Genomic DNA, 24,211 nt, shown 5'->3' on the forward strand with positions numbered 1-24,211 from the left:
CCGGCCGGCGGCGGGCGGCGGGCGGCGGGGAGCCCAGCGCGGCCGGGAGGCGGCGGGGGGGGCTCGGCGGCGGGGAGGGCAGGGCCGGAGCGCGGCCGCGCGGGCGGGAGCAGGCGGCGGGCGCGAGGCGGGCGCGCCCGGTGACTGGGGGAGGCCGAGGAGGGCGGGCCTCGGCCTCGGGCAGCCCCTCCCCGGGCCAGCTCAGCTCCCTCTCCCCCCGCCGGAGACCCCGGGGCCCTGCCTCTGCCGGAGCGCCCGCGGCCCTGCCCAGCCAGCTCAGCTCTGGTCCTTCGCCGCCGCGCTGGTCCGCGCCTCGGTCCGGCAGGGGCCGCCCGCCAGGCAGCCAGGCGGGCGCGCGGGAGGCCCAGCTGGGCGGTCTCGGGGCGGGTGGGCTTCCCTCGGGCCTTCCCGAGCAGCAGGACCCATCAGTGTCCTTGGCCGGGCTAACTGGGCAGGCGGGCGCCTCCGGGGGCCTCACACCACGGTGCTGACCGAGGGATCTGAGAGGTTGAGCGGGCCCGTGATATCAGTGGGGTGGCACTGCTGCAAAATAGAATCACAGACAAGGCAGCCCGTTAGCCGGCGCCGGGCGCGCGCGCGGGGCGGGACTGCTGCGGCCGCCCCTCCAGGCGGGGCGCGGCCGGGCCGGGGCTCCTCCCGGGCCCCGCGGTGCTCCGGGGCTCTGCGTGGGCCGGGCCGCTGTCCCGTCCGTCCGTCTGTCTGTCTGCGGGGGAGGGGGGCAGAGGAGGGCGGGCAGGGCGTCTCAGCTCTCCCTATGCCGGGCGCACATCTGCAGCTGGCCCTCCTCCCTCTCAATAGCGCGTCGCGGCAGCACTGTGTCTTTTTGGTTTTGCAAAGCGCCGCGTCCACCCCCGGTGCTCTATAAATAAGAACCAACAATCAATACCCGCTGGCCCCGCCGGCCGCCAGGGACCCCAGCCCTGAGCGCCCAGTGCCACCCGGGCCTGGACCGGCCACAGGACAGGGGCAGAGGATCTCAGCAGCCGGACCAGCCCCACCCTCCCAGCAGAGCCCCCACCCCGACCGCCCCTGGGGGCTGAGCGGCCCTCCCCGCGCCCCCCAGTCATCCTGCAGGGCAGGGCCTTCCCAGATGCCACGTGGCGCCAGGGCTAGCCTGGGGGACGGTCCCTGGCGCCCAGGGAGCCCCGGGCCTGAGTCCGCTGGGAGCGTCCCCCCAAAGGCACGGGAGGGTCTCTGAGCTGCCCCTGAGCAGCCGAGGGGCCGTGTGTCTGCTCGGGGTGGGCGAGAGAGCTGCCCCTGCCTGCTGGCCGGCCGGCCGCCGCCACGCCTGCTCCCAGCGCTGCTCTGTCAGCAGGGGGCCCCTCCCAGCCTGCCCCCCACCTGCACTCCTGCCGCTCTCCCCAACTCCCCGCCAGCCGGCCCCCCCCCCCCCCCCCCGGCTCAGGCTCCGCCCACCTCCCGGGCCTGGGGCGCCCAGGGGCGGCTGTGCTGCAGCCCCGCGGTGGACCCCGCGCTCCGGCTTCCTCCTGCACTGACCCCCCCACTCAGAAGCGGGGCCTCCAGGCCTCCGGGCCCCTCCGGGGAAGCCCCAGCCTCCTCAGACTAGGGCGGCTCTGTGCCCCGGCTGCCTGCCCCCTTCCTGTGCTGCTGCCATGAGGGGGGCGCGCCCCGTGGGCTGGAGGCCGGTCTACCCCTGGACTTCAGGGAGGCCCCCGGGCGCCCCGGCAGTTCCCCAGCAGGGCTGGACACGTGTGGGGCTCCGGTCCCCCGTGCGCAGCTGCGCGGTGACAAGGGGCTGAGGCAGGCGGGCGGGGGAGCCCTGGGCCCAGGTGGAAGGCGGGGCTCTGATGGTGGCCTCTAGCGGGGCAGGGGTGAGGGTGTGTCCCCCTAGAGCGGCCTCGCTGCCCTGGGCCTCTGGCTGGGAGCCTGAGTCGCCCGCAGCACGGCAGGCCCTGGCTGATGGGCTGCCCCACCGCTCTCAGGCTTCCCGGAGGCCCCGGCTTGGCCAGGGGTGGCGCTCGCCCCCTGGGGTCTCCCCACCCCCATCTGGCGGCCCCCTGTGGCCAGGGCCCGTGCCAACTGCGGGCCCCAGCCGTCCACCCAGACGGAGCCAGGCCCGGCGCCGGCCCCGGCCACACAGACCACACGAGGGACGCACAGGCTGCGAGACACGCGACACGGCGCCTGCGGGCTGGGCCAGACAGACGGACGGATGGGACACTACAGCCGCCCCCACGGACGCCGCGGCGGGGGGCGGCAGGCTCCGATGGAGAGGCTGAGGGACGAGGTGACAGGTGGGCGGCCCCCGGCGAGGGCCGGGCCTAGGGCAGCGCGGCCCCGGCGGCCCACGACATGACACAGCTCCGGGATGGCGCGGCGCCGCGGCAGGGGCAGACGGACGCAGAGACATGGGGGCGCGGCCCGGGGGCGGAGTCGAGGGCGAAGACCTCGTGTGCGGGCGCGTAGAGATGGCGGACGGCCGGGGGGAGACGGGAGACGGACACGGAGGGCGCGGACTCGCAGACGCGGGGCTGGGCTCCCTTACCGTGTCTTTGGAGGACCTACGTCTCTTGAAGCTGGAAGCCAGCGTGGAGGTGATAGCCCTAAATGTGGCTTTCTTTTTAGGGTCGGGCTCTGCTCTACCACTCTTTCTATCCTAAAATGAATATGTATAAGTGATTAGACGGCTACGGAGGGCCGCCGCACTGCCCTCGCTGCTCCTTGGGGGCCGCTGCCCGGCCTGGCCGCCACTCGGCCCTCGCTCCTGCCTGCCTGCGCTGCACGGAGGGCCGGGCGGACGTCGGCTCCTGCCCGGGGCGCAGGCCTGAGCTGACTCGTGCTGGGGCCGGCCTGGGCCTGTCTGGCTCTCGTCCTGGGAGCTTCGTCTGGCTGGCTGACTCCCGGTGGCCCCCGGGACCGGTGATCCAGGGGCGGGGTCCCCGCCAGCCAGACGGCCCCCGAGAGGCACTCGCCAAGATGCGGGGGGCCCGAGGGGCTGCGGGCGGGAGGTGACGAGGGGCTGGAGCGATGGCGGCGGAGGCCACCGGGCCCTGGCTCTGCTCGGACGCCGGGGGGCCTGCGCCTCCAGTGAGGGCCGCAGCCAGGTCCCGGGGCAAGAGGGGGCGGATGAGAGGTGCCCGCGCTGCCAGCGGCCCCGTGCCTGCTCACAGCCCACCCCAAACAGGCTCTGGGCGGCACCAGAGAAAGAGAAGAGACGGAGCAGACGGACGGCCTCGGGCCCCCCAGCCCGGCTCCGTGGCCGTGGCCGCCCGAGGGGCCCCCTCCGCAGACCAGCCTGGGCGCAGGCGGGCGGATGCAGCCGGGGCCGGAGCGCAGGACGCAGCAGGGCGCAGGGAGGGCTCCGAGGCGGGGAGGCGGCGGATGCGTCCTGGACTCGCGCGGGCCCTGTCTTACCCTGCCTCAGTCTGCCTTCCCACGGACGCGTGCCAGCGGGCGGCTCTGGAGACAGAGGGGCCAGGCGGAGGCTGGGAGCAGGGCGCGTGCCTCCCCTGGCCGGCTCTGCAGCGGACGGCCGCCCGCAGGTGGGCCCGGCGGTGAGGGCCTGGCCGGCTCCCGGTTCCGGTCCTGCCCACGCGGGCTCGGGAGCCGGAGCCAGCGCTTCACCCGCGTGGACGGAGCGGGGCCAGGGCCAGGCCGGGCCGTGGGCACCAGGCCTCGGAGGGTGTCCTGCCCTACCTGCAGGTTCTTCCGCCACACGTTCACCGCGGCGAAGGCCAGCTGCATCTGCTTCCGGCGCGCGTCCTTGTGCCGCTTGTAGGCGATCTCGATGAAGATCAGGAAGATCCCGGCCACGATGCCCCCAGCCACCAGCATGAAGACCCCTGCGGGCAGGCGGGCGCCTCAGCATCGTGGCCCCGGGGAGGCCAGGGCCGGTGCAGGCTGGGAGGCCGGGGACGCACCTGCCATGTTCTCGAAGGTGAGGGTGGCGGGGGCGTTGCTGCGGGAGTCGCACTCCTGGTACCGCACCCACGTCTTGTCCAGGTCCTCCATGAAGCCGTTCTCATGGGACCTGGGGGCGTGGGGGCTGTGGGCGGCGCCGGGCACAGCCCTGGACAGGGTCTGCGGGGAGGGGCGGGGCAGGGGGGCGGCCAGGGGGCGGCCAGGGGGATGCGGGCTCACTTGAGGATGGACAGGGAGACGTTCTGCTTCCAGGGGCTGTCCTTGCGCATGCCGATGCCGAAGCCCGAGCGGAAGAAGAGCTCGCCCGTGGTCACCAGGTCGCACTTCTGCGAGGCCTCGAACTCCAGCACCGCCGAGTCCCAGATGAAGGCGTGCAGCTTGCTGCGGGCACAGGGTCCCTGGGGCCTGGCGACCGGCTGCCGGCGCCCCCACTCGCGCGCCGTCCGCTGCCGGCCTCGTGGCTCTCCCAGCCCGCCCTGGACGCCCACCTGACCACACTGGGGAGCGGCCCCTGTCCCACGCTGGCAGCTCCCCCTTCCAGCCCCAAGCCCCTTTCTGGTCCCACTCAGCTCGCCTCACGCCCCGCCCCGCCCCCGGGCCGGCCCGCCCCGCCCCGGCCCCCAGCCCGCCCCGCCCTCACTTGTCCCGCACGGCCTGGATGGCCTCGGCGGCGCTCTCATAGTTGTGCTTCTCCATGTGCCGGTACATGGTGCTCAGCTCCACCTGCCGCCGGAAGTAGATGTCCACCGAGCTCTGCTTCACCGTCGCGTAGATGAACTTGTCCGAGGGATTCCGCAGCTGCGGGGCGGGCGCGGGCTCAGGCGGCGCTCCAGGCCAGCCCGCTGACCCGCCACCCCTGCCCCTGTGGGGCCGGGCCTCACCCGGGGGTCGTTGATGCCGGTGATGCGCTCCTCCGGCCGGTCCAGCACCAGGAAGGCCGCCAGGTTGGCGGTGTAGGAGGCCACGATGATCATGGCGAAGCCGGCCCACACCATGCCCAGGATGCGCGCTGAGAAGCTTCGGGGGGCGCCTGCGGGCAGAGCGGCGTCAGCTGCCAGGTGGCGGGGCGCGGGGGGGGGGCAGCCGGCTGCGGCCTCACCTTCGCCGATGCCCGAGTTGAGAAGGACGCCCCAGGAGAACCACATGGCCGAAGACAGGGTCAGCGCGTCCTCCTCCTCCTCCTCGCTGTTCACCTTGAACCGTCCGAAGGGGCTGCGGGGCGCAGAGGGCGGGCGGGAGAGGGCGGGAGAGGCGCTCCTGCCCGCCCTCCCGGCTCCGCCCGCCCCGCCGGTGGAGGGGTCCGGCCCCCGGGCCGCGCTCACCTGAAGCGATCCAGCAGGTAGAGCATCACGGCCACCACGTGCACCGACAGCCCCACCAGCAGCCACAGCGTGCTCTGGAAGGGCTGCATGAACGAGTCCAGCGTGCTCCGCGGGATCTCCTGCGGCGGGCGGGCCGTCAGCGCCCTCCGGGCCCTCCCCGCGCGCCCGCCCAGCCCCGCCGGCCGCGCCCACCTTCTTGACCAGAATGGTCAGGCCCTGGTACTTGAAGGGCTTGGAGAACTCTATGTACTGCGCTCGCTCGTTGTTGATGGTCAGCGGCGCCACGATCATGTCCGCCTGCCCGCTGAGCAGCTCGCCCATCATCCCGTTCCACTCCTTCTTGTTGCTGTTGTTCACCTGCGGGCGACGGGCACCGGGCGTCGCGGCCGCGCCGGCGAGACGGGCTCCCGCCCGAGGCCCCCTGGGGGCGGCCCGCTCCAGCGCCCGCCCGCCGCCGAGGCCCGCCCGGGCCGGCGCCTACCCGCTCCTGCGTGCCGAACTTGCCGTCGGCCACCAGGTGCACCTCGTAGGTGAAGTTCATGGTGCGCGCCAGCTTGATGAGCAGGTCCACGCAGAAGCCGTAGCAGCACTGGGGCACGGTGTGGCGGGCTGCGGGCGGGAGGGGCGGTCACCCGGGGGCCGGGCACCCCGCCCCCCGCCCCGCCCGCACACCCGGCCCCGAACTCACGGCTGCCGGGGGACGTGTCGTTGGGCCCGGTGCAGATCACCTTCTTGACCGGGTCGCCGTTGACCGTGAACTCCTCCTTGCACGTGCCGTCGCTCAGCGTGGGCTTCACGTACACGAAGGGCTCCTGGTGGATCGTCACGATCTAGGGGCGCGGGAGACCAGCTCGCACCACTGCGCCGCGGCCCGCGCCGGCCCTTCTCAGGCGCGGCCCTTCCTGCGGCCCTTCCGGATCCCACGCGCCTCCCCAGTGGGCCCTGCGGTCCTGGGGTCCCTGCCTCGGGGCGCTTTCCTTGTGGTCCCAGCCCCCGCACCCCACCCTCCACCGCCGCCTGAATGCCCGGCGCCCCGCACCGACCTCTCAGGAAGAGACCCCCCCCCGCCAGCCCAGCGCCTGCCGCCAGGGGACAGTGCCGTGCCCACCGACTGTCGTGTCCACTCTGCTGGCTCAGGGCCTGGACCCACAGGGTCCACCTCCTGCCCTCAGCCTCCCCAGGTCTGGCTGCCCCGGGGCTATGCTGGCGCGGAGCCGGCAGAGGGCGCGTGGGGCAGGTGGGCCGGGCGGGTCGGGCAGGCTGAGCCTCTCCCTCCGCAGCATTTTGGCCCTTGTCTCCCGGGGCTTGGGGGCTCTTTACACTTTCATCTCGCTTTTTCTCCTGTGCAAGCGAAATATATTTGTGCTTTTAAAAGTCCACTGAGGCCAAAAATAAGTTGCAAAGCCCGGCTGGGTTTTTCAGGGTGCGCTGGCGGAACTGCGGAGGGGCTGTGTGACTTGGGGAGAGCCCAGGCGCCTCCCAGAGGTGGTGACTGCGGGTGGCACTGACGACGGGAGCGGGGAGAAGCCGCAGGGCCATGGAGGCAGACGGGTCAAGGGACACCGAGGACTAGGGACCCCGAGAGGCTGGGGTGTGCTCCCGCTCCCACCTGTGCCAGGCCAGCTGCTGGCATGCTGCGCCCCTCGGGGGGCTCCCAGAGACAGCCTGGGCAGACGGCAGGGGCGCGTGCCCAGGGAGGGGACCCAGGACGGGCTCTGAGGAGCGGGCTACGATCATCACTCACCGGCATGTCCCCAGGGGGTCCCCACCCCAGCTGGCTCCCCCAGACCTAAGTGGGCCACGCCCCACGGGGGGTGGGGGGCGGCAGCCGCGCTCCTCTCCCACCCGCTGCGCCCTGCCCAGCCAGGTGCATGCGGCAGGCGCCAGCCCCGCCTCTGGCCACATCCGCTGGCCTGGCTGCCCCCTTGTGGGGCCTGCAGGCTGCCTGGCACGTCTGGGGGTGCACCTTCAGCCTGGTGGACATCTGATATCCTCGAGGCCTCTCTGTCTCCCCGCCTGGCCAGATGATCTTCCTGTCGTTGGGGATGACCTGGGGGTGGGAGTATGAGATGGAGGGTGGCCACGCAGGGGTCTTGGCCCCGGGACCCTAAGGCCCCAGCCCCCACCCCCTCATGACCCCCACCTACATGGGTGCCGTTGTAAACCCCCACTTGCACCAGCTTGCGGTTCTGCAGGTTCATGATGCTGTAGTTGGCGAACTTGCGGTCCCCGTCCTCATTGAACTCCACGCGGCCGGTCACGCCCTCGGCGTACTTAGAGGACATCAGCACCCTGGGGAGGCAGGCGGGAGCCTCGGGGTCGCCCCGCTCTGGAACGCACATGCCCCTCCCGCTCCCTCCCAAGAACGGGCATCAGGGCAGTGACCTGCTCTAGTGCCCGGGCCCCAGGACAGCACGGCCGCGTGGCCCGAGCGCCAGGCGGCCTCCAGAGCCGCGGCAGAGCCTAAGGACAAGTCTGGTGCCGCCGTCCCCGCCTGCCGGGTGCCACTGTGCGGGCACCAGGGGCTCTGCCCAGCGACTCCGCTCGCTGCTCCTCCAGGGGGCCTCGTGAAGGGCTGGCCCGCACCACCCGGGCGTGGGATCCGAGGGGCCGAGTTAGCTCCGCCTGATCGGGACCATCCACTGGGGGCTCGGGGCCACCCCTGGGCGCATTATCTGGCCTGCTGGGTCCCCGGAAGCTCCCAGTCCCCATCTCAGCAGGAGCCTCCGCCCAGTCGCTGGCAGCCACCCTGGGGTGGGGCAGGGGAGGGGAGCCGGAGCCCTGGGCCAGCACCTCAGCGTGTGGCAGGTGTTGGTGTGGAAACAGGGCAGATGGCGGTCGGCGTGGAGATGGCCGGGGGGCTGGGAGGCGAGCCCCCCGTGAGCTGTGGGAGCAGCTACTCCCACTTCTTGGAGCAGCCCAGCCCATCTTTGCGCCAGAACAGGTTCATCCACTCTAGAGGAGGCCCCGCCCACCCTCGGAGAGGCCACGCCCACCTCTTGAAGAGCGGCCCCGCCCACCCGAGAGGCCCCGCCTGCCCTAGAGGAGGACCCACCCACCCTCAGAGAGGCCCCCCCACCCAGGAGAGCCCCCCACCACCTCTGAAGAACGGCCCCGCCTCCAGGAGAGGCCCCGCCCCCAGGAGAGGCCCCGCCCACCCCGGAGAGAGGCCCCACCACCCAGAGAGGCCCCGCCCCGGAGCACCACCCACCTCTTGAAGAGCGGCCTCGCCCACCCCGGAGAGGCCCCACCCACCCGAGAGGCCCGCCCCGGTCACCGCCCACCTCTTGAAGAGTGGCCCCGCCCACCCCGGTGAGGCCCCGCCCACCCGAGAGGCCCGCCCCGGGCACCGCCCACCTCTTGAAGAGCGGCCCCGCCCACCCAGGAGAGCCCGCCCACCTCTTGAAGAGCGGCCCCGCCCCCAGAGAGGCCCCGCCCACCCGGAGAGGCCCCGCCCACCCGGAGAGGCCCCGCCCCAGAGTGCCCGCCCACCTCTTGAAGGGCGGCCCCGCCCACCCCGGAGAGGCCCCCCCCACCGAGAGGCCCCGCCCCGGGCACCGCCCACCTCTTGAAGAGCGGCCCGCCCACCCCGGAGAGGCCCCGCCCACCGAGAGGCCCGCCCCGGGCGCCGCCCACCTCTTGAAGAGCGGCCCCGCCCACCCCGGAGAGGCCCCGCCCACCGAGAGGCCCCGCCCCGGGCGCCGCCCACCTCTTGAAGGGCGGCCCCGCCACCCCGGAGAGGCCCCGCCCACCGAGAGCCCAGCCCCGGGCGCCGCCCACCTCTTGAGGGCGGCCCCGCCCACCCGGAGAGGCCCCGCCCACCGAGAGGCCCCGCCCCGGGCGCCGCCCACCTCTTGAAGGGCGGCCCGCCCACCCCGGAGAGGCCCCGCCCACCGAGAGGCCCGCCCCGGGCGCCGCCCACCTCTTGAAGAGCGGCCCCGCCCACCCCGGTGAGGCCCCGCCCACCCGAGAGGCCCCGCCCCGGGCACCGCCCACCTCTTGAAGAGCGGCCCCGCCCACCCAGGAGAGCCCGCCCACCTCTTGAAGAGCGGCCCCGCCCCCAGGAGAGGCCCCGCCCACCCGGAGAGGCCCCGCCCACCGGAGAGGCCCCGCCCCAGAGTGCCCGCCCACCTCTTGAAGGCGGCCCCGCCCACCCCGGAGGGCCCCGCCCACCAAGAGGCCCCGCCCGGGCGCCGCCCACCTCTTGAAGAGCGGCCCCGCCCACCCCGGAGAGGCCCCGCCCACCGAGAGAGGCCCCGCCCGGGCACCGCCCACCTCTTGAAGAGCGGCCCCGCCCACCCCGGAGAGGCACCACCCACCCGAGAGGCCCCGCCTGGTCACCGCCCACCTCTTGAAGAGCGGCCCCGCCCACCCCGGTGAGGCCCCGCCCACCCGAGAGGCCCCGCCCCGGGCACCGCCCACCTCTTGAAGAGCGGCCCGCCCACCCAGGAGAGCCCGCCCACCTCTTGAAGAGCGGCCCCGCCCCCAGGAGAGGCCCCGCCCACCCGGAGAGGCCCCGCCACCCGGAGAGGCCCCGCCCACCCGGAGAGGCCCCGCCCCAGAGGCCCGCCCACCTCTTGAAGGGCGGCCCCGCCCACCCCGGAGAGGCCCGCCCACCGAGAGGCCCCGCCCCGGGCGCCGCCCACCTCTTGAAGGGCGGCCCCGCCCACCCCGGAGAGGCCCCGCCCACCGAGAGGCCCCGCCCCCGGGCGCCGCCCACCTCTTGAAGGGTGGCCCCGCCCACCCCGAGAGGCCCCGCCCACCGAGGGCCCCGCCCGGCGCCGCCCACCTCTTGAAGAGCGGCCCGGTCTTCCAGATGTTGGTGTTGCCCACGCAGCCCCGCGGCGGGTCGGTGATGTTCTCCTTCTCCAGCAGCTCGTGCACGGCCTGCGCCACCACGCCCACGGCGTCGCTGATGTGCGCCGACTCGTTCTTCCCGTTGATGAGCTGCAGCCCGATGATGCCTGCGGAGCGCGGCCTTGAGCGCGCCCCGCGCGGCCCCCCCCGCCCCCCCCCCGCCGCCCGGCACCCACCGTCCGGGCGTAGCGCAGCGCGTTCCCGGAGATCTCGCGCTCGCCCACCAGCCACACGTAGCCCGCGCCGGTCATGTTCAGCATGGCGGCCGCGCGGTACACGGTGGCCGCGTCGTCCTCGCTGCGGGGCAGAGCGGGCTGACGGCCGACTCCAGCCGCGCGGGCCGCCCGGCCCAGGCCGGCGCCCGCCTCCCTCGCGCGCCCCTCCTGGAGGGCTGGAGGCGGGTGATGGCCCCCAGCCGCACTGGGCAGCACAGCCCCCAGGGCAGGGGCACTGGCAGGCTCGGCCCGGGGCGCCGCGTGGGCGGGGTGCTGCTGGGTCCTCCCGGGCGGGGGGGTGTGCCTGGGGCTTGGGCGGCGGGCGGAGGCAGAGCCAGGTGTGTGCTGCCCCGGCCACCTCAGCCGCGCTCCTGCCACCCCCGCGGCCCGGCCCAACCGGTTGCGATGAGGGGCTGGAGGCTCCGGGGCTGGTGAGAGGCAGTGGCCGAGCCCCTGGGGGAGACGCGGCCGCCCCTTGCGGCACCCACACACAGGGCCCTGAGCTCTTGGGGTGTCCTCACAGGCCAGCCCACGCACCTAGTCCCAGGGGACCCTCTCCCTGCTTCCGCCGTCCCTACCCTGCCAGGCTGGACCTGGCACCTGATGCCAGGAGGTGTTTGCATCTCCAAACATGGGCTACTGGGCACAGACAGCACAGGTGGCCCAAGCATTGGACTATTCCTGGCACAGCGTGTCTGGGAAGAGCTGCAAGCACCACAGCGTGGGGGTGTGCCGGCAGTGCCACCCCATTACCCAGCTGAGCACATCCAGCGAGCTCGCCAGGCACACTGGGCACCGCCTCCAACGGGGGCTCAGGTGTGTGCGGCTCAGCTCACATGGGCGCACACCTGTGCCTGCCTGTCACTGCTGGAGGCTCTGCAGCTGCCAAGACCTGTGCCCCCCACCCTGCCCTGTGCTCTGCGGCAGGCTCCAGCAGGGACAGCCTCTCGCCTGCCTGATGGATGGCCATGCGGGTCCGGGTGCAGCGCCAGGGCCAAGAGGCCAGTGCCTGCCCCTGCCTGGGCATGCACAGCAGTGTGTGGCGCATGCGCCGTGGGCATGCAGTGGGCATGCACGCTGCTGCTCGGGGGCAGTGGGGTGCACGTGTCTTGGTGGGTGTGCAGAGTAGGTGACACGCGTGCACACGGGTGTATAGGTGTGCCTGAGTGTCTGCAGTGTGCATGGGGAGGCTGTGTGCTGGGTGGAGTCTCGACTGCCACCGGCTGACCCCAGCCTCAGGCCTGTGCAGCTCTAGGGGTGGGGGTGCCCTGCAGCTGTCTCAGCTCGGTTGGCACCGCCCATCCTGACCGCATGCTGGGAAGGAGCCGTGTGTGCCACATGTGCGAGGGCCTGCGAGGGGCACGTGTGAGCCACGTGCCTGTGTGGCGTTCGCGTGTGTGCACATGTGTGCGGTCAAGGCGCTTGTGTTGTAGATGGCGTGTGGAGTTGTGCACACACATAGGCGGGTGTGTGGGGATATGTGAATGTATATGGACCGGCATGTGTATGTGTCCGTGTGTGGAGGTGTGTGTGGACGTGTGGGCTCCTGTGGATATGTGTACAGGTTGTAAGCACATGTGGAGGGCTATGTGTGCATTTGTGTGGGGAGGGCATTTGCCTATATGTGTAGGTGTGTGCACACATGTGCTGGTGTGTGGGAATATGTGTGGATGTGTGCACATGTGCGAGTGCATGTACCTTTGTGGCAGTGTATGCATGTGCATGGATGTGTGCACATGTGTGTGCTGCGTGGAGGGCATGTGCGAGTTTGTACTGTGTGAACATACATGGATGAGTATGTGGATGCATGTGTTATGTGTGTGGACATGTGTGTGCGTGTGTGGAAGGGGGTGTATATATCTGAACACGTGGGTGCAACTGTACATGTGTATGGACATGTGTGCACGTGCGTGTAGGGTTATGTGGTGTGTGTACTTGTGTGGGTGGCATACGTGTACGTGTGGGGAGGTGGGGGTGTGCAGATGTGTGGACGTGGGCGTGTGTGCCCTGCATGAATGCATATGTGGGAGTAGTTGCGTGTGTGTGGTCTGTGGAGGGTTGTGGGCCTGTGCATGTGTACACGTGTGTGCGTGTGAACGTGCATGGATGCATGTGGGCGTGAGTGGGTTGTGGCCATGTGCACGCACGTATGATCACATGTGAAGCTGTATCTGTGCGTTGCGGCATATGTGCATGAGTGTGGAAGGTGTGCGTGTGGAGGGGTGTGTGCGTGTGGCCAGGTGTGTGTGTGCGTGTGGACATGTGCGCGTGTGTGGCTGTGTGTGTGCGTGTGTCCTGCCACGCTCTTGGGCGGGGGCTCACCTCTGGGCTGCACCCGCTGTCCCGCTCTGGCCGTGCTCACACGCAGGTGTGGGGGCGCCCGCAGCGCCCCGGGCCCTCCCAGCTGACCGTCCGCAAGTCCTCACCACAGCCTGCGACCGGCTCGCCTGGACACGGAGGGCGCTCGCGGACCGGGGAGAAAGCAGGGCAGAGGCCCCTCCGGGCCGGGCAGGGACGGCCTCACTGGGCGCTCGCTGCCGTGAAACGGCCACGCCCGTCAGCCCGTGCCCCCTCGCCGCCCCCCCCGCCCCCCGTGGGATCTCACCCTTTGCAAAAGCGCCCGGCACCTGAGCACGGGTTCGGGGTGATGCGCGTGGAGTTGCTCTGTCCTGGGCGCATGGGCCGTCCACAGCGAGCCGCGTCCGCTCGCCCGACGCCTGCCCACGGCCCGCCCACCCCGCGGCTCCAGCCCACCCGCGGCTCCAGCCCACCCACCCCGCGGCTCCAGCCCACCCACCCCGCGGCTCCAGCCCACCCGCGGCTCCTCTGCGGGAGGCCGAGCCAGGGTCTGGAAAGAAAGGAAGAGGCGGGGCGGGGCTGGCTCTCGGGGCGGGGCTCCCATGGGCGGGGCTCCCATGGGCGGGGCTTGGCTGGGGAGGAGCTTCCCGGGCGGGGCTTGGCTGGGGCGGGGCTCCCGTGGGCGGGGCTTGGCTGGGGCGGGGCTTGGCCGAGGCGGGGCTTCCATGGGCGGGGCTTGGCCGGGGCGGGGCTTCCGTGGGCGGGGCTTGGTTGGGGCGGGGCTTGGTTGGGGGGGCGGTTCCCGGGCGGGGCTTGGCTGGGGCGGGGCTCCCGTGGGCGGGGCTCTCCCTGCGTGGGCTCGAGCTCCGCGGAGCGTGCCCCGGGGCCCTGTGTCCCACCCGCGCTGGGCTCGCGCTCACCCTTTCCCCCAGCCTCTCCCGCACTGCCCAGGGCTGAGGACCCGTCAGCGGGCCGTGACCCTGAGCTCCGGTTTGCCTCCTTCAAAGCGGGGCGCGGCGGGCAGCCCCTGCCGCCCCTGCCTGCCCGCGGGCCGCTGCCGTTCTCCGCAGCGCTGGACGCAGTGTCGGGGCGTGCCCCGGGCTGGGGTGACCCTGCCGTGCCTGGGGCCACCTCTTCTCGCTCCTGCCCCGGGGGCCTGGCCCTGCCCTTCCCGGGGGCGCGTGGCCATTTGCGCACGGAGCGTCTCCCCGGCGTGTCCCTGGGGCCGGGAGCGGCCGCCGTCCAGGGGCGCGGGTGTTCACGGGGCTCCCCCTGGGGTCCCCCTCGCGCTGCCAGACGATGCTCTAATTCCTCAGCCTGCCGCGGTCCTCCCCGGCTCACCTGCACACATGCCGCCTCCCCTCGGGTGACTGGCCCCTGGCCCCGCACCCCAAGCTGTGACTCCCCGGGGCAGGACCCCGCCGCCGCTCGCCCCCGCGCCAGCCCACGGCCAGCGGCAAGAGCAGCTGGAACCAAAGAGGCGGGGAGGCTGGACGCGAGGGCGCAGCGTGGCCAGGCGCCCAGGTGTGAGTGCGCACGTGGGCATACTTGCGCACGTGTCTGCATGCATGCGCGTACGTGTGCACATGTGCATGCATGTATGTTCTACACGGAAGTGTGTGTACGTGTATGTGAGTGTGTGCGCGCACGTGTCTGTGCACACACATGTATGTACATTCTACACGGAAATGTATGTGCGTGTGCGTGTGTCTGTATGTATACGTGCACACACATACACGTATGTAGGTACATTCGACACGGAAATGTCTGTAGGTGTTCACGTGTGTATGTGTACATGCATGTTCACACGTGTGCCTGCCCGCACGTGCACACACATGTGCGTGCACACAGACTGTGTGCTTGTGCGTGCGTACATGCATGCTCTTTGCCAAAGACATTAGGAAGCTGACACGGCAGCCCTGGGTGCGGGGCAGCCGGCACTGCCTCACCTGGCCGAGAGGATGATGACCCGGGCCTCCAGCTCTCGCGCCTCCATCAGCAGGGCCGTCACGTTCTTGGTTCCAGGGTCAAACTGCAGCACCTTCTCCGCCTGTGGTGTGAGCGACAGTGTTAGCCGTGGCCTTGGCGGGGACGGGGTGCCTCCAGGGCGAGCAGTGGCCGCAGCCGCTAGGAACCCCGAGGCAGCTGAGCTAGGGCTGCCGTGGCCTGCACCTGCCACCTGCGCTGTCCACCTGCCTGCTCGCTCCACTCTGCCTGCCCAGCACGCTCGTCCTGCTCGCGCTCCTGCGCCGCCTGGGGCGGCGCTCCGCTCACTCCTGCTCTCACTGTGCGCTGAGCATGCAAGCTGACGTGGGCCGAGTCTCAGGAAGAGGCGTGCAGCGGACAGGAATCAGGAGTTTTGGAACGCAACCGGGAGTAGACGGGGCCGACTTTTCCACAACGGGCTGTCCTCTCGGCCCGGTTTGCAGGCCCTGCGGGCGCGGCCAGCTCGGCGGGCGGGCGGGCGGCCCCTCCTGGGTTCCACGAGGAAACCCCGGGGACCCCAGAGGTTTGCATGCACTCCCCGAGAGCAGCTCCTCCTGCGCTGGGCCTGCCTCTGGCGCAGCCCCGACCGAGGCCGCGGTGGGCGCAGGGGTGGCCCGCAGCGGCCCTGTCCTGCCTGCACTGCCTGCCTCACGACCTCGCTCTGCGCAGCCTGCGTGCGGCGCGGCTGGACGGCGGCCCGAGGTGAGCGCCGAGCCGGCCCTAGTCGGTGGGTGGCGTGCAGGTCCATGCATATATACCTTGGGTCCGCGCTTGTGGTCATAGGACAGTTGGCCGAGGTTTTCATAGTTCCTGTTTTTACTCTGATGAATAATGTGCACAGAGAAAATATGCAGACACAGAAGAAGATTATAAACGGTTGAAAATGACGGCGCTAAAGCAATCACACCACCTCCTCGGCAGGTCTGCAGGCCTGGAGCTCGCAAACACCTCCCCGGGGCGGTGGGGCGGGGGTGGGGGGGTGCACGGGGCCAGCGGCGCCCCGAGCCGCGCTCTGGCAGGTGCTCACGCTCGGGAGGGAGGGCGGCCCTGTCCCACCTGAGCAGGGCGCGCCCCTTGGCGTCCCTCCTCCACCCCACCCTGCATGCGCCTGCGGTGTGGCCCTGCAGTGTGGGGTGCTGTGTGCCATGGGGTGCCTGCGTCAGGCCTGAATGGGGTGACAGCACCCCCTTGTGCCTTGTTCCCTACATCCCCACTCGGGAGTCTCCTTTCTGCCTTCTGGAGCCTGGGGGTCTGTTCCCACTGCCTTTCCGTGACCCTGGCCCCGTGATGTACTGGGGCGTGGGGACCAGGTGGTGCAGGCAGCGTCTATGGTGAGGGCGGGGACCTGGGTACCGGCTTGGGGGGCCCTGGGTAGCGGCTCGGGGTGCTTGCCCACATAGCCCAAGAGGGAGGCGTGATGGCCAGTGCCACTGAACACTTCTGTGTAAGCATGCACACACGCACACGTGTGTACACAGCACAAACACACCAGTGCAAGCAAACGCACATGTGCGCACATGTGCCACTGTGTGCACACGTGCACGTGTTTGTGGGTGCTGTGCTGGGTGGTGTGCATGTGTGTGCTTCGCACCATGCACATGTTTGTGTGTGTGCTTCTGCTTTCGTGTTTGTGTGCACCGGCAGGTAACACACAGTGTAATGCATGTGCGCCCTGCGTTGATGTGTGTGTTCGTGTGTGCGCACGTGTGTGCCCTTGCACTGTGCCCATGGTGTGTGTGTGTCTGAGTGCATGTATGGGTGTGCTCCCCTGTGCTTGCATGTGTGTGCCATGCACTGTGTCCGCAGGCATGTGTGGGGCATGTGCAGGCATGTGTGGAGCATGTGCAGGCATATGTGGCATGTGCGGTTGTGTGGGGGGCATGTGCGGCCATATGGGGGTGTGTGCGGGGTGCATGGGGGCATATGTGGTGTGTGGGATGTGTGTGGGTGTATGGGGGCATGTGCAGGTGTGGGGCATGTGGGGGCATGTGAGGACTTGTGGGGGAGTGTGTAGGGCTGTGGGACGTGTGTGGTCATGTGAGAGCATGTGTGGGCATGTGGGAGCATTGCGGGTGTGTGGGGGCGTGTACGGGGCATGCGGGGACTTGTGCAGGGATTTGAGGGCGTGTGTGGGGCATGTGCAGGTGTGTGGGGTGTGTGTGGGTGTGTGGGGCATGTGCAGGTGTGTGCGGGAATTTGTAGGCCTGTGTGGGGCATGTGTGTGTGTGGGGGGGCATGTGAGGGCGTGTGGGGGTGTGAGGCATTCATGGATGTGTGTGGGGTATGTGGGGCATGGGCGGGTGTGTGGGGACATGTGTGAGGCATGCGGGGACATGTGTGGGGCATGTGTGGCATGCGGGTACGTGTGTGGCATGTGCGGGGCATGTGCTGGGAGTATGGGGACGTGTGGGGCATGTGCCGGGAGAGTGGGGACGTGTGTGGGGCATGTGGGGATGTGCAGGACGTGTGCATCGTGTGGGGGCATTTGAGGGCATGTGGGGCCTGTGTGGGTGTGTGCAGGGCATGTGGGGGCATGTGGGGACGTGTGCAGGCATGTTGGTTGTGTGGGGTGTGTGCGGGGCCTGTGGGGACGTGTGTGGGGTGGGCGGCAGCATGTGGGGACTTGTGCGGGCAAGTGCGGGGTGTGCAGGGACATGTGTGGGTGTGTGGGGCATGTGGTGTGTGTGCAGGCGTTTGTGAAGTGTGTGCGGGGCATGTGGAGCGTGCGGGGGCATGTGGGGGCATGTGGGGTCATGTGGGGACTTGTGTGGGCGTGTGGGGTCGTGCAGGGACGTGTGCGGGTGTGTGGGGTGTGCAGGGGCATGAGGAGGTGTGTGCGGGGCATGCAGGGATGTGTGCGGGCGTGTGGGGGCGTGTGTGGGTGTGTGTGGCATGCGGGGTCGTGTGGGGGACTGCGGGGGTCGTGTGCGGGCATGTGGAGCATGTGGGGCGTGTGGGGGCATGTTGGGGGCATGTGGGGCGTGTGTGGGCGTGTGGGGCCTGCGGGTCATGTGGAGCATGTGGGGCGTGTGCGGGTGTGTGTGGGCATGTGGAGCATGTGGGGCGTGTGGGGGCATGTAGGGGCATGTGGGGCTCTTGGGGGCATGTTGGGGGCATGTGGGACATGTGTGGGAGTGTGGGGCCTGCGGGTCATGTGGAGCATGTGGGGTGTGTGCGGGTGTGTGTGGGCATGTGGAGCATGTGGGGCGTGTGGGGGCATGTAGGGGGCATGTGGGCTCGTGGGGGCATGTTGGGGGCATGTGGGACGTGTGTGGGCGTGTGGGGCCTGCGGGTCATGTGGAGCATGTGGGGCGTGTGCGGGCCTGCGAGGGCGTGTGCGGGGGCGTGTGCGGGAGCGTGCGGGGGCGTGTGCGGCATGCGGGGACGTGTGGGGGCATGTGCGCGCGCGTGCGGGGCGCGTATGCGGGCGTGTGCGGGCGCGTGCGGGGGGCATGTGGGGGGCGCGTGCGGGTGTGTGGGGGCATGTGGGGCGTGCGGAGGTGTGTGCGGGGCATGTGCGGCGTGGGGGCTCGTGCGGGCGTTGCTCCTGCGCGGGCGCCTGCTGTCGGGGCGCAGGGGTGCCCCGAGCCCGGGTGTGCGGGCGCGTGCGGCGAGGTGCTGCGGGGTGTCTGGGCGGGCGGACCGGGGGCGGCCGCAGCCCTTCCCCCTTGAGCCCCGCGGGACCCTCCCAACCCTCTGGGTCTGCCCTCTGGGGCCTCAGGGCCTTGGGGGGCCCTCGGGGGCGGCAGCCCTGACCAGGCGGCAGGACACGCTCCCCCGGCCGGGCGCCCTGGCCCTCCCAGCCTGGACCCGCCCTCTCTGCCGTGGCCCGCGTGGCGCGGCCCCAGGTGTGGTCTATGCGAGGCCCGGGTGGGCGTGGCTGGGCGTGGCTGGGCGTGGCCGGGGGCGTGGTCTGGGCGTGGCCCGGGTGGGCGTGGTCCCCTGGCGGGCGTGGTCTGTGCGTGGCCGGGTGGGCGGGGCAGGGGGGGGTGGAGGGATCGTGGGTGCTGGGGGTCTGGGTGCCCGAGGGACGTGGCCTGTCCGGCGCCCTCTCCTCCTCAGGCTGCCACGCGGTGACCCGGGAGAGCGCGGGGTCGCCGGGACCCCAGAACGCCTCCTCTGGTCAGCGCCCCGGCAGGCGCGTGGCCCGCGAGTGGGAGGCCGCCCCGGGGCAGGGCTCAGCTGGCCAGCGGGGGGCCGAGGCCCAGGCTGGGATGGGGGTGGCATTGGGGCGATGGGCTCCCGGGGGCGCGATGGGCAGCTGTGCGTGGGGGAGGAGGAGGCCGGGGGAGGGCGTGGGTGGGTGTCTGGGCGGGCACGCGGCGTGGCGGGGCCTCGGTCAGGCCGCTGAGCCCCAGGCGGCGGCGCCCGAGCTCTAAGACTGGGGTTGTGGGGCCTGTGGGGCGGCCCGGACCGGGCGTGGGAGAGGCGAGGCGGGGAGGGGGTGCGGGAGGGGCGGGGAGTGGGCTGTGGGTGGGTCGTGGAGGGGCGGGGCGGTGGGGGCGGGGCGGGGCTGGGCTCTGGCGCGGGCAAGGGTGTGGGCGTGGCAGGGCGTATGGGGGGGGCACGGCTTCCTCGCGGGGGCGGGGGCGGGGCGCTGGCTGTGGGCGGGGCGCGCTGGCTGTGGGCGGGGCGGGGGCGGGGCGCGCTGGCTGTGGGCGGGGCGCTGGCTGTGGGCGGGGGGGCGGGGGGGCGGAGGGTGTTTGCGGAGCTCCAGGAGGTCCAGCCTTCGCCCCGCAGGGTTCGACACGAAGGAGATTTCGACTAATGGCGAAAGCGGGTGAGATGACCAGGACAGGCCGGGGGCGCATGCGGATGAGAGAGAGGCACAACGAGCACGGACGCCGGGCCGCGGGGCGCGCGCACCTTGGACTCGCGCTCCTCCAGCAGCGTCTCCAGGCGCTTCTGCGCCGCGCGGCCCTCGTGGTCGTCGCTGACCAGCAGGATGACGTGGTTCCAGCTGTACACGCGCATCATCTCGAACCACACGCTCGACTGGTGCGAGTAGGGCGGCACCGTGCGCAGGAAGCTCAGGTGGATGCTCTGCGGGCGGGCGGCGCGGGGTGAGCGCTCCCGCCCGCCACCCGCGCCCCTCCGCGCCCCCCTCCGCGCCCCTCCGCGCCCCCTCCCGCGCCCCCTCCGCGCCCCCTCCCGCGCCCCCTCCGCGCCCCCTCCGCGCCCCTCCGCGCCCCCTCCCGCGCCCCTCCGCGCCCCCTCCGCGCCCCCTCCGCGCCCCCTCCCGCGCCCCCCTCCGCGCCCCCTCCCGCGCCCCCTCCGCGCCCCCTCCCGCGCCCCCTCCGCGCCCCCTCCCGCGCCCCCTCCGCGCCCCCTCCCGCGCCTCCTCCCGCGCCCCCTCCGCGCCCCCTCCGCGCCCCCTCCCGCGCCCCCTCCCCGCGCCCCTCCGCGCCCCCTCCCGCGCCCCCTCCGCGCCCCCTCCGCGCGCGCCCACGCCTCTCCGCGCCCCCTCCGCGCCCCTCCCGCGCCCCCTCCCGCGCCCCCTTCGCGCCCCCTCCGCGCCCCCTCCCGCGCCCCCTCCCGCGCCCCCTCCGCGCCCCTCCGTGCCCCCTCCGCGCGCGCCCACGCCTCTCCGCGCCCCCTCCGCGCCCCTCCGCGCGCGCCCATGCCCCTCCGCGCCCCCCCCGCGCCCCCTCCGCGCCCCCTCCGCGCCCCCTCCGCTCGCCCCGCGCCCCCTCCGCGCCCGCTCTCGCTCGCGCTGGCCCTGCTCCCGCCCCGGCCGTGGGGCGGGCTCCGCCTGGCAGAGAGGCGGCCTGGGGGCGGGGGCGGACCCGGGGGGCCCCGCGCTCGGAACCCTCCGGCTGGTCCCAGACCCCCGCGACTCCGTGCCGGGCTTGGGGCGGCCCTGTCTGCGGGTGCTGGCGGCCCCGGCTCCGTGGGGCTTGGGGCCGGGTGGGTGGGTGGGGGATGGGGCGGGCACCTGCCGGAGCTGACCCGGCCAGCGAGGGGGGCGGGGGCGCGGGGAGGGCGGGCAGCGGGGGGGGGGGGGGGGGGGGGGGGGGGGGGGGAGGCCAGTCCTGCCCCGGAGGGCCAGGCGCACCCTGTTCTCCCTCCGAGGGGAGGGGGCTGGTCCCCCGCCGGGCCGAGCAGGGGCAGCTCTTTCTAGGGCTCCCGGCTCTGGTGGAGACCCCTGGAGAAAGGGGCCCCGGGGCGGCCCGGCGGCTCTCCGGCCCTCGGCTCTGGCCCAGAGCTGGGGTTCCTGCCCCGTGGCCCTTGTGGTCTGTCTGTGGGGATCCCAGGCCCGGAGTGGGGTGAAGCAGGCCGCGGGGTGCTCCGGCTCCCAGCCTGCACCCCAGCAGACGGGTCTCCCCAGGCGCTGGCAGGAGCTTGGCCCAGCCCAGGTTCCCTCAGTCCACGGAGCTGCCCCTCCTCCCCCTGCGCCCCAGTGCGGGGTCCCCAGACTGCACACACGGTGACCGCACACGCGTGCGCCTTTGCAGGTTTATCTGTGTTTGTGAAGTTGTGTGTTGCGGGTGTGAGTGTGCATTACTGGGTGTCCGTGAGGCTGCGAGTGTGTGTGTGCGGGTGTGTGTGAGGGTGTGAATGTGTGGGTATGTTTGTAAGTGTGTGTGAGGGGTGAGTGTGTGGGCATGAATATGTGTGAATATGAGAATTGTGAGTGTGTGTGAGAGTGCGTGTGAGAGTGTGGGGTGAGTGTGTGGGGTGGGTGCGGGGTGAGTGTGTGAGTGTGGGGGGTGTGGGGTGAGTATGTGGGATGAGGGTGAGTACGTGGGGGGGTGTGTGGGTGTGGGATGAGGGTGTGGGGTGTGAGGCGAGCGTGTGGGTGTGTGGTGTGTGGTGTGTGGGGTGGGGGGTGAGTGTGGGGGGTGAGGTGAGTGCGTGGGGTGAGTGTGGGGTATGGGGTGAGTGTGGGGTGTGGGTGAGTGTGTGGGGTGTGTGGGGTGTGGGTGAGTGTGGGGTGTGGGGTGAGTGTGTGGGGTGTGGGGGGTTTGGTGTCCCCGGGGCCCCGGTGGCAGCGCGGCGGCAGCAGGACCCACCTTGTCGGAGTAGATGGACATGCGCGTGGTCAGCCCAAGCACGGGGATGCGGTAGAAGCCGGCCGTGTAGGAGACGGGGGTGGGCGTGAAGTGGTCATTCGGGGTGGGCGGGTGGCTAACCAGGATGGCATAGACCTGTGGACAGGAGACACAGGTGACTCCGCAGGCCAGGCCAGCGCTGCCCAGGAGCGAATGGCCAGAAGCAGTGGCCGTTGGGGCCCAGGACACACCCACCAGGCTGGGCCAGAGCGCCGCACGGCTGGAGCGCGCAGGAGCCCTGCGTGGGGCAGAGCCAGTCCTGGGCTGGGGGACATGTGGACCCTCCTGCCTGCAGGAAAGAAGCCTTGACGGGGCCTGAGACCCTTGCAGGAGAAGCGCAGCCACTGCCCCTGCCTCGTGTGGACAGAGGCCTCGGGCCCCGGCCCACCCCCTGCGCGCCAGAGGTACTGGGTGCTGCAGGTGGGCACAGGAGGAGGTGCCGGAAGGTGCCCTGGATGCCCATCGCTGTGCAAGTGGCTCCTGGGGCCAGTCTCAGTCCAGCTGGCGCGCGACCAGGGCCAGCTCTGAGCTCTGACCACGCGCCCGGGACGGGAAGGTGGGGCAGAGACACCCAGCGGGGCCTTGGGACTAGGTCCTGCGACCTGTGTGCAGCCAGGCAGGGTGGGAGCGGGGGGTGTTCCTGCACATGCTCGAGGGAGGACCTGCACCCCTCCATCCGCTTGCCCCATCCAGTGCCAGAGAGGGCCTGCGTGCCGCCCGTGGGGCGCAGCTGCGCCACCCCCAGCTCCTGGCGCTGGCTGCGCTCTGAGGTGACAGAACCCACAGATCTCACAACGGGGAGCTGGAGGGACGGCTCCCCAGAAGGGGTCCTCTCTGGACACCTCGCGCCGCCCCCTCCCTGTGACCGTGTGAGCACGCGTGCTTGCGTGTGTGCCCTGGGGGCGGAGTGAGCAGGCGCAGTGTGCCGGGCGCTGTGCACGACTGTGCGGGCGGCGGCCCACGTGTCCCTCGCACGCGCCAGCGAGCAAGTGTGCGCCGCGGGGGCGGCGGGGCTCTGCTTACGTAAGCTGTTCTGCTCCCCCCAGCCGTGGGGCGCCGCTGCCTCTGGGGGAGACGGCTCTCCAGGCGGTCCCCGCCGCCTCCCTGCCGCCGCCCCGCCCGCCGCTGTGCCCCCTGCGTCCTTGGCGGCCGCGGGCGGCGGAGCCAGAGCGGAACAAAGACAGCCCCGCCGGCCCTGGCGCAAGTCCGGGTCCCTCCCGTGCCCCCCGGCCCCCGCCCCCCGCCGGCGCCCCGCGGCCGCCAGGGCGCAGTCACCCCGCGGGGGGCCGCGCGCCCCGCCCGCCCGCCGCCCGCCCGGGAGAGCCGCGCGGGCGCACCTGGCTGGAGATGAGGTCCTCGCACACGGACAGGGCCATCTGGATGGCGTTGGGCTTGTGCGTGACGGAGGTGGCGTTGAGCTGCAGCTTCCAGGCGCCGTGCCGCTTGTTGGCCTGGTTCACGGCCTCGCGGAACATCTGCTCGTGCTTGCGCGTGCTCAGCACCGCGCCGATGTTGACGATCTTGGGGTCGCAGGCGGCGCGGGCCACGGAGCAGGACACGAGCAGCGCGAGCGGCAGCAGGCGCATGGTGCGCATGGGCCGCGGCGGCGGCGCTGTCCGCGGTGCTGAGCGGGGCCGGCCCGGCGCGGGCAGGGGACGCGGCGCTGCTCCGGGCTGCGCGCTCCGGTCCCGACGCGGCGGCGTCTGCGGCAGCCGCGGAGCCGCGAGCCGGGCCGACGTCGCCGCCCTCCCGCCGCCCCCGCCTCCCGCCGCCGAGCCGAGTGCGCGCCTGCGCTCCGCGGGCACCGGCGGGCCGGGCGCGCGCGAGCGGGGTGCGGGGCGGCGGGCCCGCGGCGGAGCGGGGGGCGGGCCGGGGCGGAGCGGGGTGCCCGCGCGCGAGCGGGGGGCGGGGGGCGGGGCGGGGCGGGCTCCTGTCTGGCGGGGCGCGCTCTCCGCGGCGCCGGCGGTCCGGGCCTGTCCGAGCCCGGGCGCGGGGCCTGCAGGAGCCCTAACTCGCGGCTCTGGGGGAGGGACGGGGCTCCCCCTCCAGGAGGCCCAGAAGAGGGGGAGGCCCTCTCGGCCTGGCCGCGTGGGCGGGCTCCCCCGGGGGTCGAGGCGGGTCCAGGGGCCACCCCGTGGAGAGGCGGGGCTGCCGGCGAGGCGGAGGGTCGGGACGCCGGCCGGCAAGGGGGGCCACGCGGGGCGCCCCGTCTGCGGCCACGGGCGGCGGAAGCGCTTGCCCCCCGGGGGTGCGAGGCTGACTCCCCCGACCGCGCGCGTCCTCTTCTGCCTCCGCCCGGCCCCGCGGCCCCCCGCCCCCGGCGCCCGCGGTGCCCGCCTCCGCCAGTGACGCGCGGTCGCCCGCAGCAACCGAGGGCGAGCAGCCCCCGCGGCGGCGCCCGCAGGACAAAGCCCGGACCCGCCGCGCGCGCCTCGCCCCGCGCGCCCGCCCCCCCCCGGCCTGGCCCCCGCGGTCCCGGCGGCGCGTCCCCGGCCCTTGGCGCTCGGCGCCCGGGAACCGCTGTTGGGGCGACCCGCCGCGCCGCTGCTGCAGCCGGCGCCTCCGCACCCGAGCACCG

At 72.6% G+C, this 24,211-nt stretch overlaps 1 protein-coding gene across 2 annotated transcripts; it reads right to left on the minus strand.

Moving 5' to 3' along the window:
• Positions 1-452: 452 nt before the first annotated feature.
• GRIN1 (glutamate ionotropic receptor NMDA type subunit 1) lies at positions 453-23,228 on the minus strand. 2 transcript variants are annotated; one of them, XM_037491990.1, is made up of 21 exons: positions 22,971-23,228; positions 21,595-21,729; positions 19,448-19,624; positions 15,340-15,402; positions 14,545-14,645; positions 10,255-10,379; positions 10,015-10,189; positions 7,373-7,517; positions 7,192-7,275; positions 5,914-6,055; positions 5,707-5,834; positions 5,418-5,582; positions 5,226-5,344; positions 5,003-5,115; positions 4,785-4,933; positions 4,544-4,701; positions 4,123-4,284; positions 3,903-4,012; positions 3,679-3,824; positions 2,528-2,638; positions 453-543 (listed from the first exon to the last, which is right to left on the minus strand). In XM_037491990.1, the coding sequence occupies exons 1-21, from the start codon at positions 23,226-23,228 to the stop codon at positions 475-477; spliced, it is 2,835 nt and encodes a 944-aa protein (XP_037347887.1). In that variant the 3' UTR covers positions 453-474. The 2 variants fall into 2 exon arrangements, with proteins under 2 accessions (XP_037347887.1, XP_037347888.1); XM_037491991.1 differs by lacking the exons at positions 453-543; positions 15,340-15,402 and adding an exon at positions 764-880.
• Positions 23,229-24,211: the final 983 nt, after the last annotated feature.

Source organism: Talpa occidentalis, unplaced genomic scaffold (assembly GCF_014898055.3).
Source record: "Talpa occidentalis isolate TD23 unplaced genomic scaffold, MPIMG_talOcc4v2.1 talOcc4.7, whole genome shotgun sequence".
NCBI classification, from domain to species: Eukaryota; Metazoa; Chordata; class Mammalia; order Eulipotyphla; family Talpidae; genus Talpa; species Talpa occidentalis.

Bases quoted from the DNA above. Each gene is read 5' to 3' on its own strand.
- GRIN1 (XM_037491990.1), bottom strand. From the start codon at position 23,228: ATGCGCACCATGCGCCTGCTGCCGCTCGCGCTGCTCGTGTCCTGCTCC. The intron at 7,518-10,014 runs GTGGGCGGCGCC...CTGCCTCCCCAG, and splicing joins ACCGGGCCGCTCTTCAAGAG to GGTGCTGATGTCCTCTAAGT. The intron at 5,345-5,417 runs GTGGGCGCGGCC...CGCCCGCCGCAG, and splicing joins TGACCATTCTGGTCAAGAAG to GAGATCCCGCGGAGCACGCT.